This window comes from Penicillium macrosclerotiorum, assembly GCF_028827735.1.
Source record: "Penicillium macrosclerotiorum strain IBT 26536 chromosome Unknown utg000007l_segment0_segment0, whole genome shotgun sequence".
In the NCBI taxonomy this organism is placed as follows: domain Eukaryota; kingdom Fungi; phylum Ascomycota; class Eurotiomycetes; order Eurotiales; family Aspergillaceae; genus Penicillium; species Penicillium macrosclerotiorum.
This window is the reverse complement of record NW_026643086.1, coordinates 3,154,354-3,167,596: the sequence shown is the minus strand read 5'-3', so window position 1 is coordinate 3,167,596 and position 13,243 is coordinate 3,154,354. Positions and strand designations below refer to the sequence as shown.

General features: G+C 52.0%; 4 protein-coding genes across 4 annotated transcripts; 3 read left to right on the top strand and 1 right to left on the bottom strand.

Annotated features, from left to right (window-relative positions):
- Positions 1 to 1,387: 1,387 nt before the first annotated feature.
- N7462_007970 (WD40 repeat domain-containing protein) lies at positions 1,388 to 3,546 on the top strand (the record flags this gene model as incomplete). The annotated part of the gene is made up of 3 exons (XM_057079688.1): positions 1,388 to 1,397; positions 1,713 to 1,960; positions 2,020 to 3,546. 3 exons carry the CDS (start codon positions 1,388 to 1,390, stop codon positions 3,544 to 3,546), a joined length of 1,785 nt encoding a protein of 594 aa, XP_056932358.1.
- An 894-nt stretch (positions 3,547 to 4,440) lies between these two features.
- N7462_007969 (uncharacterized protein) lies at positions 4,441 to 5,390 on the bottom strand (the record flags this gene model as incomplete). The annotated part of the gene is made up of 2 exons (XM_057079687.1): positions 4,441 to 4,765; positions 4,834 to 5,390. 2 exons carry the CDS (start codon positions 5,388 to 5,390, stop codon positions 4,441 to 4,443), a joined length of 882 nt encoding a protein of 293 aa, XP_056932357.1.
- Positions 5,391 to 5,869: 479 nt separating this feature from the next.
- On the top strand, positions 5,870 to 7,681 carry trpE (anthranilate synthase TRP2; the record flags this gene model as incomplete). Its single annotated transcript, XM_057079686.1, has 4 exons — positions 5,870 to 5,881; positions 5,981 to 6,129; positions 6,223 to 6,296; positions 6,363 to 7,681. 4 exons carry the CDS (start codon positions 5,870 to 5,872, stop codon positions 7,679 to 7,681), a joined length of 1,554 nt encoding a protein of 517 aa, XP_056932356.1.
- A 2,418-nt stretch (positions 7,682 to 10,099) lies between these two features.
- Positions 10,100 to 11,858, top strand: N7462_007967 (hexokinase family protein; the record flags this gene model as incomplete). The annotated part of the gene is made up of 2 exons (XM_057079685.1): positions 10,100 to 10,548; positions 10,607 to 11,858. 2 exons carry the CDS (start codon positions 10,100 to 10,102, stop codon positions 11,856 to 11,858), a joined length of 1,701 nt encoding a protein of 566 aa, XP_056932355.1.
- Between the last annotated feature and the right edge of the window lie 1,385 nt (positions 11,859 to 13,243).

Genomic DNA, 13,243 nt, shown 5'->3' with positions numbered 1-13,243 from the left:
TCCGAGTCACATTGATGCCTCCTCCGATGCAGTGATCCCAAGAGGATAGACTGTTGCGGGGTGGGACGCAGCAGGCCGAAATGAGCCCAGGATCGAATCTCAACCTCAGGCTCGTGACCGCTGACTAACCGCCATTTCTGGATCGCCCGAGAAACCAGGCATTAAGGCACCACGGCCGGGCCTGCCATCACCCTAGGCCCCGGTTGGCCCTGGTGGACTTTTGGACCTTTGGAGCTTTGGACTTTTGGCACTGTTTGTCATAATCAATTTGGCTAGCATGCCTGGCCACCGTAGTGCTACCCAGTCATCGTTCTTTTGGCGTGGAAGTTCCGGTGTCGAGGAGGACCAGCTGGGGATGTTCCTCTGAAGGCGCTTAAGTGGCTGGTGCGCTTAACGCTCGGCCTCGACGGGTTCATGGACTCGACACGCCGGCCTGGACCTCAGGACTTGACTTCCTGGACTCGCCAGCCATCGTAGCTGGCTCATGTTCTTGCACCACTCCAGGACCGCGATCCCATGGTTCCACGATCGATCTGACGAACCCCCCGGTCTCCCATCCTCTGCCAATTCCGATCCTGGTCGCCCGGGTGCTGCTGTCCTGGTGGTCGTGGATCTTCTCCCCCATTCGCGCTCTCCCCCAAACGAACCCCCAAACCCAAAATCCCCCTCCCCCCAAAAAAGGCCAAGCTCGCCGAAGCGCAAATCCCTGGCTCCAAACTTCCTGTCAACGACGCCTTCTCGACTCGCCTCCTTCTCGACTCCTTCTCGACTCCATCTCTTCTCTCCTTTCTCTCCCGCTCCCGCACCTGCTCTCCCCTTCTCATCTCGGACCTCTGACCTCTCGCCTCACTGGATCTCCACCCTCCAAAGCCCTCCAAACCCTTTCAACCCTTCCTTCAAACCCGTCAAACCCGCCAAACCCGAACCCGTCAAAACCCACCTGCACCTGCGACCTCTTGCTCCACCTTTCACCCACCATCTCGTTCGTCTCCTTCTCTCTTCCCTTTCCCCCCGGACATTCAATCCTGACGCATCGTCGGAGGATTGAAGATCCCTCTTTCCTTTTCATTTTTTTTTTGCTCTCGGCCTACTTCCCCCCCCCCTTCCGTTTGCTCCGTCGCCCGTCTCCCGTCTCCAATCTCCAGTGTCGAGTCTCGAATCGCCGGCGTCCCGCGATCTCGCCCGGCGCATCTTTCGTGTTCCTGAACCCCCAATCCTCCGTGCGCCACGAGCGTCCGACGGACTGGCCGACTTGCCGAAGTGCGGATTTGCACCCTTCACGGAAGCTTTCGCCCTTCCCTTCTGGCATGTCCGCTGCACCTTGAGTGGTCGCACATGCAGTCATGGCACAACCCGACCTTACTTCGCATCACGTCAACTACTTAATATGGCGGTTCGTCCTTCTTTCCCCCTTCCAGACTCCAGCTCCTCCGTCTCCCCCCCCCCCCCCCCCCTACCTGCCGCGCACGCGCCGTGTCGCCTCAAGCTAATCGTAGTTTTTTCCTTCCCCCCCTTCCAGATATCTTCAAGAATCAGGTAGGCAGCCACTGCTCGCAAAACCCCCCCCCCCAATCCTTGATTGTGGCCTGCTCTTTTTTCTTCTCCTTTCCTCTTTCGGTGTCTTCGACTTTTTTTTGAGACCAAAGAGGCCCCACTGCGGCGCCCCATCTCTAAGTGATTCGTGAGATCCTTTTCTAACCTCCCCCAAACAGGTCATGGCGACGCAGCCGTCTCACTGCAGCGCGCGTGGTACCCCGATCCGCAGAGCTTGCCCTTTGCGCGCCACATCAAAACCCACGCCCTGGTATCGCTCGTCCAGAAGGGACTGCAATATCATGAGCTCGAATCTTCTATTGACAAGGTATGTGTTTTTGCGCGCGCACGACTCGTGATCAGCATCACGTTGGCATCCGCCTCCCTTTTGGATCTGTCCATCTTTCCTAAGGCCCCGGGGATGACGGTCCCGGAAATCGTCCCGCAAATTTACTGGATGTCGACTCTAATCCTAATCTACAGGAGGGTAACCCGATCAACTTTACACCCTCGGAGTATTTTTTCGGCCCGGACCCCTTTGAAGTGAATGCCTTGAAAAATCAAGTGGAGGCAGACGCCGAGGAAGCGCCGGTGTCAGAGCCGGCGCGCGACCGGGTGACGAATGGACATCCGGCGGAGGTTGTTCCTGGAAAGAAGAGCCGCAAGCGCGAGGCCAATGGTGACGAGTCAATGGAGGTCGATGAGGCGGAGAGCAAAGGAGGCTCGCCGGCCCCAGATGTGGATGGCGACGGCGACGTGAGCATGGGCACGGCCGACGACGTGCCCCCGGAACCCACCGCGACAACCGGCAACAGCACCGGCGTCCAGATCCCCACCGCCAAGAGTGCCGATCTGGCGCCCGACACCGCCCTCGTCAAGGCCGATGGTCACGTGATGATCACCAGCTGGCGGCCTCGAGATCCCACCACGCTTGTGGTGGCAGGTGATATCTTCTGCAGCCTGTGGAAGCTATCACTGTCCTCCACGCCGGTACAGAAGACGTTCTTGGACCTCAAGGGTACCGGCGCGTATGTATCGTCGCTGGCGTGGGATGGCGCCGGCACCAAGTTGGCCGTGGCGACCACCCGGGATACCAAAGGCACGGTCACGATGTATAATTCTGATGGTAATGTAGTGGACCTGCTGCCCGATCTTCCTCGCGTGATCAATGGCCTCTATTGGGCGAAGGAGAGCCCACAGCTGGTCATTGTGGCCTCGGACGAGCAGACCACAGAACTCGCGCTATGGGATGATAGCCGACGCCCGGATGTGTACCCGCCACCCCAGGCGGTTGAGAACCCCATCTACGATCTCGCATGGTGTGGACGTAATCTGGTCTTCGCCTGTGGCGGTGGATCAGTGTATCAGTGCGAGGTGGACCAAAATATTCGCCTGACCAAAACCTATGCCTCTCCCGATCCCAATGCCACATGGACCTTCATCCGCGCTACCAGTGTCAACAACAATCCAGTTGCAGTAACAGCCAGCGACGTGAGCGCGACGATCTGGATTCCAACACACGACATGACGATTCAAGCCACCCAGCACGAAATCATCACAGCGATTGACATACGGGCTCCATCACCCACACAGGCGAAGAACTCGAACTCCATCACGATTTGCGCATACTCTGTGACCGGTACTGTGAAAGTGTGGCATGTGGATCTAGACTCTAAGCAACATACGCGTATCCATACCTTGAACTGCGGATCCGCCTCCTCTGCTCTCGTGGGTGGCTTTTCTCCTGACGGATATGCTCTCAGTGCCGTAAGTAAGGACCGGCTGTTCATCTGGAATGCTGAGAGGGGCGGGGAGCCGATGGCGACTTGGTCTGCGCCTAAATCCGAGCCGATAAAAGCGGAACCCGACCATCCGGCAAATGGACAGAATGGTCATGTTGCACCAAATCCCGAGCGGGCTCTTTCATGGGATCCGGATGGGAAAAAGCTGGCCTTTGGCTTTGGGAACCAGGTACGTCGGCACGCAGATGTAATGTATGATCTTCCATGCTAATCAACCCTTTCCAGATGGCAATCGTCAATTTGCAACGGTGACCAGCGAGCTGGCCCAGCCAGTCATTTTTTTTTTTTTTTGCAGAAGCTGGAGGAATATCAACCCCCCTACCCCTCCCTATGGACACACTCCTCTAATTCATCCCTACGCGATCTTCGAGTCGCTTCCACCTCCAGTCTAATGACTACATGGTTGTGTTTGAAATGATATATTCCATTTCCCCCGTCCTAGGCGGGGAGGGGGGTTGATTTAGGCTATTTTGCAAAGATTCCCGTTTAATTTTTCACACCTCCTGTGAAAAAAACTAAACATGCTGCCCCGGCACTTTCATACCGTGCCTCGAGGGCCTTTGTTTTCAGGACATACGTTAGGAGGGTGCCATAGCCCGGACTACATTTCGTCCAAAAAAAATCCCGCGGCTGATACGGGCATGTTTCATTTCTCTCCTCCGTTCTGTTATATTTCTCTATATATTTTCTCTGGACATACAGTTGACTTAGAAGATGCATTATGGCATTGCTTGGGACCAGGTTGGGGCACGGCGAACGATACGGACTCCTGGCGAGAGAGGTTTTTTGGTTTCCTTTCCTTTTGTTCTAACTCTGGGGGTTGGTGGTCTGTAGTTGGATCTTGATTCTTAATTTTCTCTTTTTTTAACCTCTTGTGAATCTTGGTTCTAAAAAATATGCATAATGAACTTGATCAACACTTTGTCTTTGAATTGTTGGAATGTTGTCAGAGTATTGAGGAATTCAAAACAGTCCAAGTGCTTACAGAGAGACTCAGGCTTTGCCTCTTCTTTTGTATTTCCTATTTACACCCTGGCTAGAAGCCGGAGAAATCGCTTGGAGCATTATTTTTCTAACCAGTCCCGTTTTCCTATGCTTGGGCTTGCTATCCTGACCTCGCCAACTGTTCTTGTCTTCGTTCCCTGCGGGTTTTCCGTGCCCGCGCTCGGACCTGGAAGCCCTCTTCCACATCTCTCCACCCACGCATCCATGCACTGAGACCTTCTAGCATCAATTCCCAATCTGTGTCAGCCGAGGTTTCATGCTCCTCTTCGCGCCTCCACCTCCGTCGAGATGTTTGGCGCGTCGTGTGTCGGGAAATTTGATTTATTTTCTGATTTTTGCAAACATTGTCTATCCAGTCATGCAGCCCGTGAACAGTTCCTTGAATTCCTTCCAGTTCAACAGCATCCTCGACCAAGTCTGCTTGTCTATATTGCGAAGAAAAAGATGTCAGCTCACCCTCACACAACTCGAAAGTATTCAGGCTTGAACTCACAGCTCGAGCATTTCGCCTTCTAGTTCAGCGACTGTTCGTGTTAACCCGCGACATTTCTCCTCGAAAAGATCCCGAATCTCAATGGATTCTTGGCGGCGTCGGTCTAACTCGCTATTCAATGCGGTCACCTCGCCCAAAAGTGTCGTGAGCTGAGCTAGGATTTGGTCATGGTTAAACCCGTCGTCGGGACCATGAGCTGATGATGTTGTCACAGTCGCATCCGATGCATCGGACGCAATTGACCTTGTATCGGAATTCCGCCGCCGATACTTTCCAATCTCTTGTGTCAGCTCCGGCCGCGGGTCGCGCAGCATGTTCTCTACCACGTCAAGATGCCGGTGAATAGTATCTTCTGTGTCGCGTTCCATATAAACAAGCCCAGGCGACGTCGCTGCGAACCGCGAAAGCTGTCGCAAGCGCTCCGGCAAGGATATCCGTGTTGATGTGGCCGGCGCGGTGAGACCAAGTCCATCTATGGCGGAACTGTTGACAAGCGGCTCCGCGGCCCAGATAGGCTCATCGGGTAGTGTCCCTCCATAGACTTCAAATGCAGACATGGAAATATATGTGCGTCAATGGCGATTTATGTCGTGTACTAACAGAAGAAGCCCTTCTTCACGGACCCAACAGGAAGAGTGTGCGCAGATCGCAAGGCGCAGAGAATCGTCGACTGGCGGAAGGGAAATGGCTGGAGTGGACCGCTATCGATAAGCGATGCACCCGATAACCGCTCCCCGCGCTAGTCCGCTTTGGGAGCCCAAATGCACTTGTGCTCTTTGCTTTGTCGCGGACTATTGACAATTCGGAAGCACACGATCGCCTTGTGCTCCGAAGGCTTATATCTCCTTCCTCTCCTTTTCTCCTTCCATTTCTCCTCGATATTAGCCGGTCTGGGTTGACAACTTCTTCACAGCGGAACCCGAAGTCCTAGGGCCCCACAGTTACTCGACTCATTTTCCCACCCGCCAAATCCCTTCGCCAACGCGGACAGAGACTCTACCTCGCTGCAGCCACTAAATAGGGACCCTAGCTGACAATGGCTCCTCCGGTAAGCACAATATTAAGCACAATATCCTCGGCGCAGCCATTGATCCAAATCTCTTCCGGTGAGTCTGCGTGCTAACATGCCTGGTCTCCGATGACTCAGATCGCCAATGTCCCGACGCTCGAGACGGCGCGAGAGGTTATCTCGCAGTCGAGGAACTCTCCATTCGCCCCGAACCTGCTGCCGGTGACAGCTTCAATCCCTGCCGATCTCCTGACGCCGACATTAGCGTACTTGAAGATTGCCGAGAGGTACGTGGTGAAATGGCTTCATGCGACAACCCCGCAGGGAGGTGGCGGGGGAGGAAATTCAAGGTTAGAGGACTAACTCAGGGGGTTGAATAGTTCGCGCATGTCATTTTTATACGAGAGTGCAGCAACTACCGAGACTATTGGACGGTACAGCTTCGTTGGCGCTGGTATGTGACCTCCGACGACCCTGGGCGAGGCATACGATACACTCTCTTACAAATCCACCTCTACAGACCCTAAAAAAGTTATCAAGACCGGCCCTGGCCATGGCCCCGCCGCTGACCCTCTCCCCATCCTCGAGGCCGAGCTTTCACAGTCCCGTGTCGCCTCTGTGCCCGGTCTTATCCTTCCGCCACTCACCGGTGGAGCTATCGGCTATGTAGGCTATGACTGCGTCCGATACTTCGAGCCGAAGACAGCCCGGGAGATGAAGGATGTGCTCGGCGTGCCAGAGTCCTTGTTCATGCTATTCGACACCATTGTTGCTTTCGACCATTTCTTCCAGACCGTCAAGGTCATCACCTACGTGCCGATCCCTGCCAATGACGCTGATATCGAGACTGAGTACCGCAAGGGCCAGGAGGTCCTCCAGAAAACCATCGACACGTTGCTTCAGGACCGCACACCTTTGCCCCCACAAGGGCCCATCATCCAGAACCAGGAGTACACCTCCAACATCGGCCAGGAGGGCTACGAAGGTCATGTCAACCGGCTGAAGGAGCACATCAAGAAGGGCGATATCTTCCAGACTGTGCCCTCCCAGCGACTCTCCCGGCCAACCTCTCTCCACCCCTTCAACCTCTTCCGCCACCTCCGCACCGTTAATCCCTCCCCATACCTTTTCTACATTGACTGCCAAGACTTCCAGCTCGTCGGCGCCAGCCCCGAGCTCCTCGTCAAGGAAGATCGCGGCCGCATTATCACCCACCCCATCGCCGGCACTGTCAAGCGCGGCAAGACCCCTGAGGAAGACACTGCGCTGGCCAACGAGCTGCGCAGCAGCCTCAAGGATCGTGCCGAGCATGTTATGCTGGTTGATCTGGCCCGTAACGACATTAATCGCGTTTGCGACCCGATGTCTACACAGGTCGACCGGCTGATGGTGGTCGAGAAGTTCTCGCACGTACAGCACCTGGTGTCGCAAGTATCAGGCGTGTTGCGGCCCGAAAAGACCCGCTTTGACGCCTTCCGCTCCATTTTCCCGGCTGGCACGGTGTCCGGTGCGCCCAAGGTGCGCGCTATGCAGCTCATCGCCGAGCTGGAGGGTGAGAAGCGCGGCGTCTATGCCGGCGCCGTTGGCTACTTCGGCTACAATAGTGCCAACGCGGACGGCTCGGCTGAGATGCCCGGGGCGATGGACACATGCATTGCGCTGCGGACGATGATGGTCAAAGAAGGGGTGGCGTACCTGCAGGCTGGTGGTGGTATTGTATTCGACTCGGATCCGTACGACGAGTATGTGGAAACGCTGAACAAGCTGGGCGCCAACATTGCGTGTATCCGTGGGGCGGAAGCGAAGTACCTGAGCATGGAGGCGAATGCTTCTATCTAAAACGCGAATAGCGTACCAGAACGAAGACAAGCCAAAAAAAAAGCGAGGGGAGAAAAACAATAACAATCTTTATTCAGCCCTACAAGCGGGGCTGGAGCCAATCTGATTCTGGGCATGTTCTTGCTATAGATATGTTCGGGTTTCGGTTTTCCACGCGGGCATTCTAGCGACTTCGGCGGGTTCAAGACTTCTATGATTCACGCATGCTTTTCTTTTCTGTTGTTAACCTGTCTCGGTGTTGTGTTGTCTTGTCTAGACCATCCAGTGTACAGCCTAGTCTAGTCAACTAGCATTTCCAGACTTCGATCTCTTTCTCTATCCAAGGAGTTCTTCTCTGAATACTGTAAACCGTATCGATCATTAGTGCTGCAAACCCTGTTGATACTCCTTTCTTACCACCCCAATTGCCGAGTAGTTTGAAACACAGCTATCACGAGTGGGTTGTGATGTTTATTGGTCTGGCTGTAGCACCCAACTATACAAAGTTTCTGTTTGAATAAAACTAATCCTCCTATCCCATATATTTTCTGTACCAAACAACCAAGCCGCGGGCAGTTGCAGGAAATAAAATCGGCACAGTAACCTACTACATGTCTGGTATAAGCTAAAATGGCCCCCACATGATAAACGCGTTTAGATAAGGAGACCCGGTTTCAGGGTTTGAAGACTGAACCCAACATAGAGAAAAGCACGGCTACACGATGAGCTGAAGTGCAAGGCTGAAAAGCAAGCTGAATATTAACCAGTCGCGGGTCGTGTATTTAAGGTCATCGACTCCCACGCAGGTACCCTTTATAGGGTTCACGAGGCGGAAAATAGCTGCTTGACCTGTCGAAAGCGTCGCAAGAAATGTGACGATGTTAAGCCTCGCTGTATTGGCTGCACTCGGAACAAATTACCCTGCCAATAGGCTGATGATGGCAACCCAGAAGATACCATAAGAAATAATGCTGTAAATGCAGGTCTCCCTGCTAAAGGAGATGGAGGATTGAATCCGGAGGCGTTCTTGGAAGTATTCAAGACAGCTTGCACACGACCCGCCGTACGTCAAAACCCAGCTCTCTCATTGGAAATATCGGAGATCCTCCACCACTATGTTGAACTCACGATTCCATCGGTTCAACCTCTGACGACCGAAGCTCTCCGGGGCGTATGGACAGAGGTTATCATGCCAGAATCTTAACGCTATGAATACATGTTCGGCACGGTCTATGGGTTTTCCGCATTTCATCTTGCCTACCTAGTCCCCTCAGATGCTGTCCGGTATGCAGGAATAGCCCATCGATATCATAAACGCACATTGAGGGTGTTCCACAGAGCTGTCACCATTATCACAAAAGAGAATGCATGCGCAGTTCTTTGCTTTGCATTCTTCCAGTTCATTATGAGCCTTGTCTCCCCATTTTCTTTCGGAGAACCCAGGCCCGAGGATGTACTTGACAGTATCCACGCATCTCTGCTCGCCGTGCAAGGGATTTATAGCGTTTCAGACGGTGCTCAGTCCACATATTGGAGAAAGTATAATCGTCTCTTGGCTTCGTATGGCGGAAAACTATCCCAAAATACTGCCCGAATCTACGACCATTATAGATCTGATCGATAATCTTGAGAGGGTGAATCAAGCATCTTTCTTCCCTCGACGCGAAAAGACCGTTTGTCTCAAAGGAATCAACCCTCTACGGACTTTCTTTTCCACCGTTACATTGAGCCCATTTGAATGGCAAGCCTTGTTCACCTGGCCCGCCGTACTTTTAGATGAATTTTTGGATCTGATTCGGGAACGACATCCGATCGCATTAATGACGCTTCTCCATTGGTTTCTACCGGCATGCTCAAAATCACACCAGCACTGGCTCTTGGGCAGATGGGAGTCCCCCTTACTGGCAGTGTTTTGCGGGCGATCGGTCCGATCTGGACCTTTGCTGTTGCTGACCTGCTATCGAAATAAGCAAAGTTGAGAATGAAAGACGTAACCTATTCGATCAGTGGTTCAAACGGCGACCTCGGAGCAGTGTCTCCAGGCTGCACCGGTGGATGAAAAAGATCTCGAAGTGCCCGAGGTACCAGTCTTCCTGGTACATCCGGACATCAAGAACTATATGAAGCAGATGAAAGACCCGAGCGAGGTGTGAACCTGAAGAAACCAATTATCGGCAACATAAAATTATATGTTCCAGTCAAGATTAGTTATGATAAATAGCGAGTAGCAATTTAGCACCGGAAAATCTCCCATTTGGGCGTAGTTGGTCCGCACAGAATTGGTTACATTCGCCCATGACACCTTACCATCCATCGCGACTCCGAACATGATTGGCCCCGCCAGTCTCCGCAACCCAAGGCCTCTGCAAGGGCCCTGCCGGGGTGTTCAAAACACGCACGGAAACTGGGTCTGGGGGCCGAAAAAAAGTGTTCACGACAATGGCTAGGACGGACCCTGCTATCCAAGCATTTCTGGAGCGCCTGAAGATCGACAGCGATAGACTGTATCGTCTCTCCCACCGCCTCTCGTTGACATATCGCGAGCTTGCGGCCAGTTCCTCGGAACAGTTCTTCCCCACTGCGACCACGCGACTGCCCACAGGATACGAAAAAGGCCGCTACTTGGCAGTCTATCTCGGTCTATATTATCTGCGAGTGGCATTTATTGATTTGCTGGGCGAAGAGCAGATCGGCAAGCATTCGCATGTCCGGCGCACGCTGGAGAAAGCATGGCCAATCGAGGATCGTTTGCGCCGAGACCAGGCCAACTCCCTGTTTGCATGGATTGGCGATTGCATCGCCGAAGTGATTCACGATGACCTGGCAAATTCCAAAGAAGATGCACCGACAGAATTAGCGATGGGCATATCGTTTTGTTTTCCTATTAAGTATCTGAATCCCCTCTGAGATCCCAATGCCGACCAAGCGGGACTAACCTCCTCGCAGACAAAAATTACTCAATGAGGCTATTTTAATGCCCACCGGCAAAGGCTTTGCCCTGGGTTCTTCTCTCAACCTTCACCAAGCCCTTCTCGATGGCTATGAATGCCACACCCGGCGCTCCGCGGACGACGAACCCGCCGGGATGCAGGTGAAACGGCAGAAGAAGTATTGCCTGCCGAAACTACGAATCACCGTCATGACTAACGATACCATTTCCACATTCGCCTCTTTGGCCTACTCAATCCGAGCGTTGCCCAATACTCGGGTCGTCATGGGCCTGATTGTCGGCGCTGGCTGCAACGCCGCCGTTCCTATGAAACTCGACGATCTCCAAGAGTCCAAAGTCCGTCACATCCGCGAGAAAGACCCAGATGCAGTAGAGACAGTCGTTTCGACCGAATGGACGCTACGAGGTGCCGCGGCACCCTTACAAGACCTCGATATTATGACAAAATGGGATACCCAGCTGGAAGCGCATTCCGATCGACCCGGATTCCAGCCATTTGAGTATATGGTTGGAGGTCGGTACATTGGCGAACTGGTCCGAATTATCTGCTATGACTGGTTTCATGGAACCAAGAAGGTCCCGCAAAGTTCATTACCGATAAAACTGGTCGAAGAATACAGTTTGACGACCGACTTTCTCTCACTGGTTGTGGCACCCAGCTACTCAGATGAGAAACTCGCAGAAGATCTCTCCAAAGAGCTCCCTGCTCCTTCACCCAGCGACTGGAAATGGAGTCCTGAGTATGCGGGCCAGCTTCGCTCCATTGCAGCCGCAGTGCAGGACCGATCGGCGGCCTTGATAGCTGCTGCCACAGTCGGACTTCTCTCCTGCAGCGGCGAGATTCATCTCCAGGATAAAGACGTTCCGAAATCCTCCACAAAGCAGGACTCGATTGAAACACAACAGAACTCAACGCAAGAATCCAAGCTCTTGGAATTTGGATCGTCAATACCTGGTTGGTTGAAGGGACCAGAGGAACTAGTTGTGGCGGTCTCCGGGGGTGTTATCCAACACTATCCACATTACAAGGAGACTGTTCAGCGATATATCGACCGCCTGGTCATCAGTGCTGGTCCCCAGAGTGAAGGCAAGAGCATTTTCATTCGGGAAGCGAGCGATGGCGGCATTATCGGCGTGGGGGTGCTAGCTGGCACAGTGGCTGGCCAGATTGATGGGATCATTGGCTCAACCTTTGAGGAGGAGCGCCAGTCGGACAGAAGCTCTTCGGGCGATTCCCCTGGTTTATAATTTAAAGTAAAGACCCTTCATGCATAAAGTTCGTATGGAGGTTCATTGAAAAAAAGTGCGGTCAATTAATCATGTTTATCTGACCACTATCTTTTTTTACAAAGTGAAGATACACAACCCCAGTCCTTTCTTCTTTTTCTAGCATCGCCTTACGACTACGACCATTATTACTGCCACTATTGCCGTCACTATCACCACTATCACCGAGTAGAATCGAGCACGCCCGAGCAGCCCGAGCCTGTGGTACTCCTAAGTAATTAACTTTGGACCAAGTTCGTAGCGATAATGACATGATCAAACTGATTCACAGCAGTTTCTTATTCGGCGATCTATCTCTCCCTTATACGTGCCGCAAATATACTGAAAATATGCATATCTAGAAATTTACAAATGAAATTATCAGTCAATAGTTGCTATATAGTCTTAATGGCAAAACGAGTCTCCACATCATGGCCCGGCTAGCTCAATTGGCCAGAGCGTGGCACTGTTAGTAAATCCGATTCCCGGAATTGCCACGGCCTTCACTAATGACGAGTAGTTTATCATCGAAATATAAATGCCAAGGCTGGCGGTTCGATCCCGCCGTCGGGCGCATCCAATTTTTTTTCTCCATGGCCAACAGTGACTGATCTAGTATTTATTGAATGAATGGTTTCCCCCCCTCTTATCGAGTTTGCCTTTTCTCTCTACCTTTTTTCACCCCTATATTGTAAAATTTTGTATATTTCATCGACAATAAGAGGTTTACTAGCTGCAGAACAAGATGGAGAGTCATAACATTGTCTCTAATTCTGTTCTGTAGGAAGCCCGTAATGGAACTTGGTCAACAGTTTTACTTGTCCTATCCTAATGACTCAATAAAATAGCCTGATTCGAGTGCAGATCTTCTAAATGGAAAGGAGTGTAATAGCGATCGATTTATTGAAAAACACGTCTAGAAGTAGCCCGAGGCCGCTATAACCCCAAGCACTTTCTAGCAGTAGATACTATTCAACATATATGAATAATATCATATGTATTACACGATAAGCTTGCTGAATTGAGTCTAGCTAGCGAAAGAGCAAGGCATTCGATATAGGCAATACGCAAGTCTAGTCTAAGAAATTAATCGAGACCAAAGGACATGACTGAAAACAGTTCATGAAATCTTCTGCTTTCTCTGCATATATAAAGAAAATTTATTGGAAGCACAGTCCAGGCAAAGAAAAAGGTCCATTCACTTTATCGTACAAACACCCTTTGATTAAACTCGCCTATTTTGATGACGGTGACTACATTTCGTCCAAAATACCAGCAGTAGACAGTAGAGTCACCATAATAGGAATTGACCAATGTACCGGAGCTTCATATCACCCAGCACCATCTAAGGGTCACTCTGGTCCTCA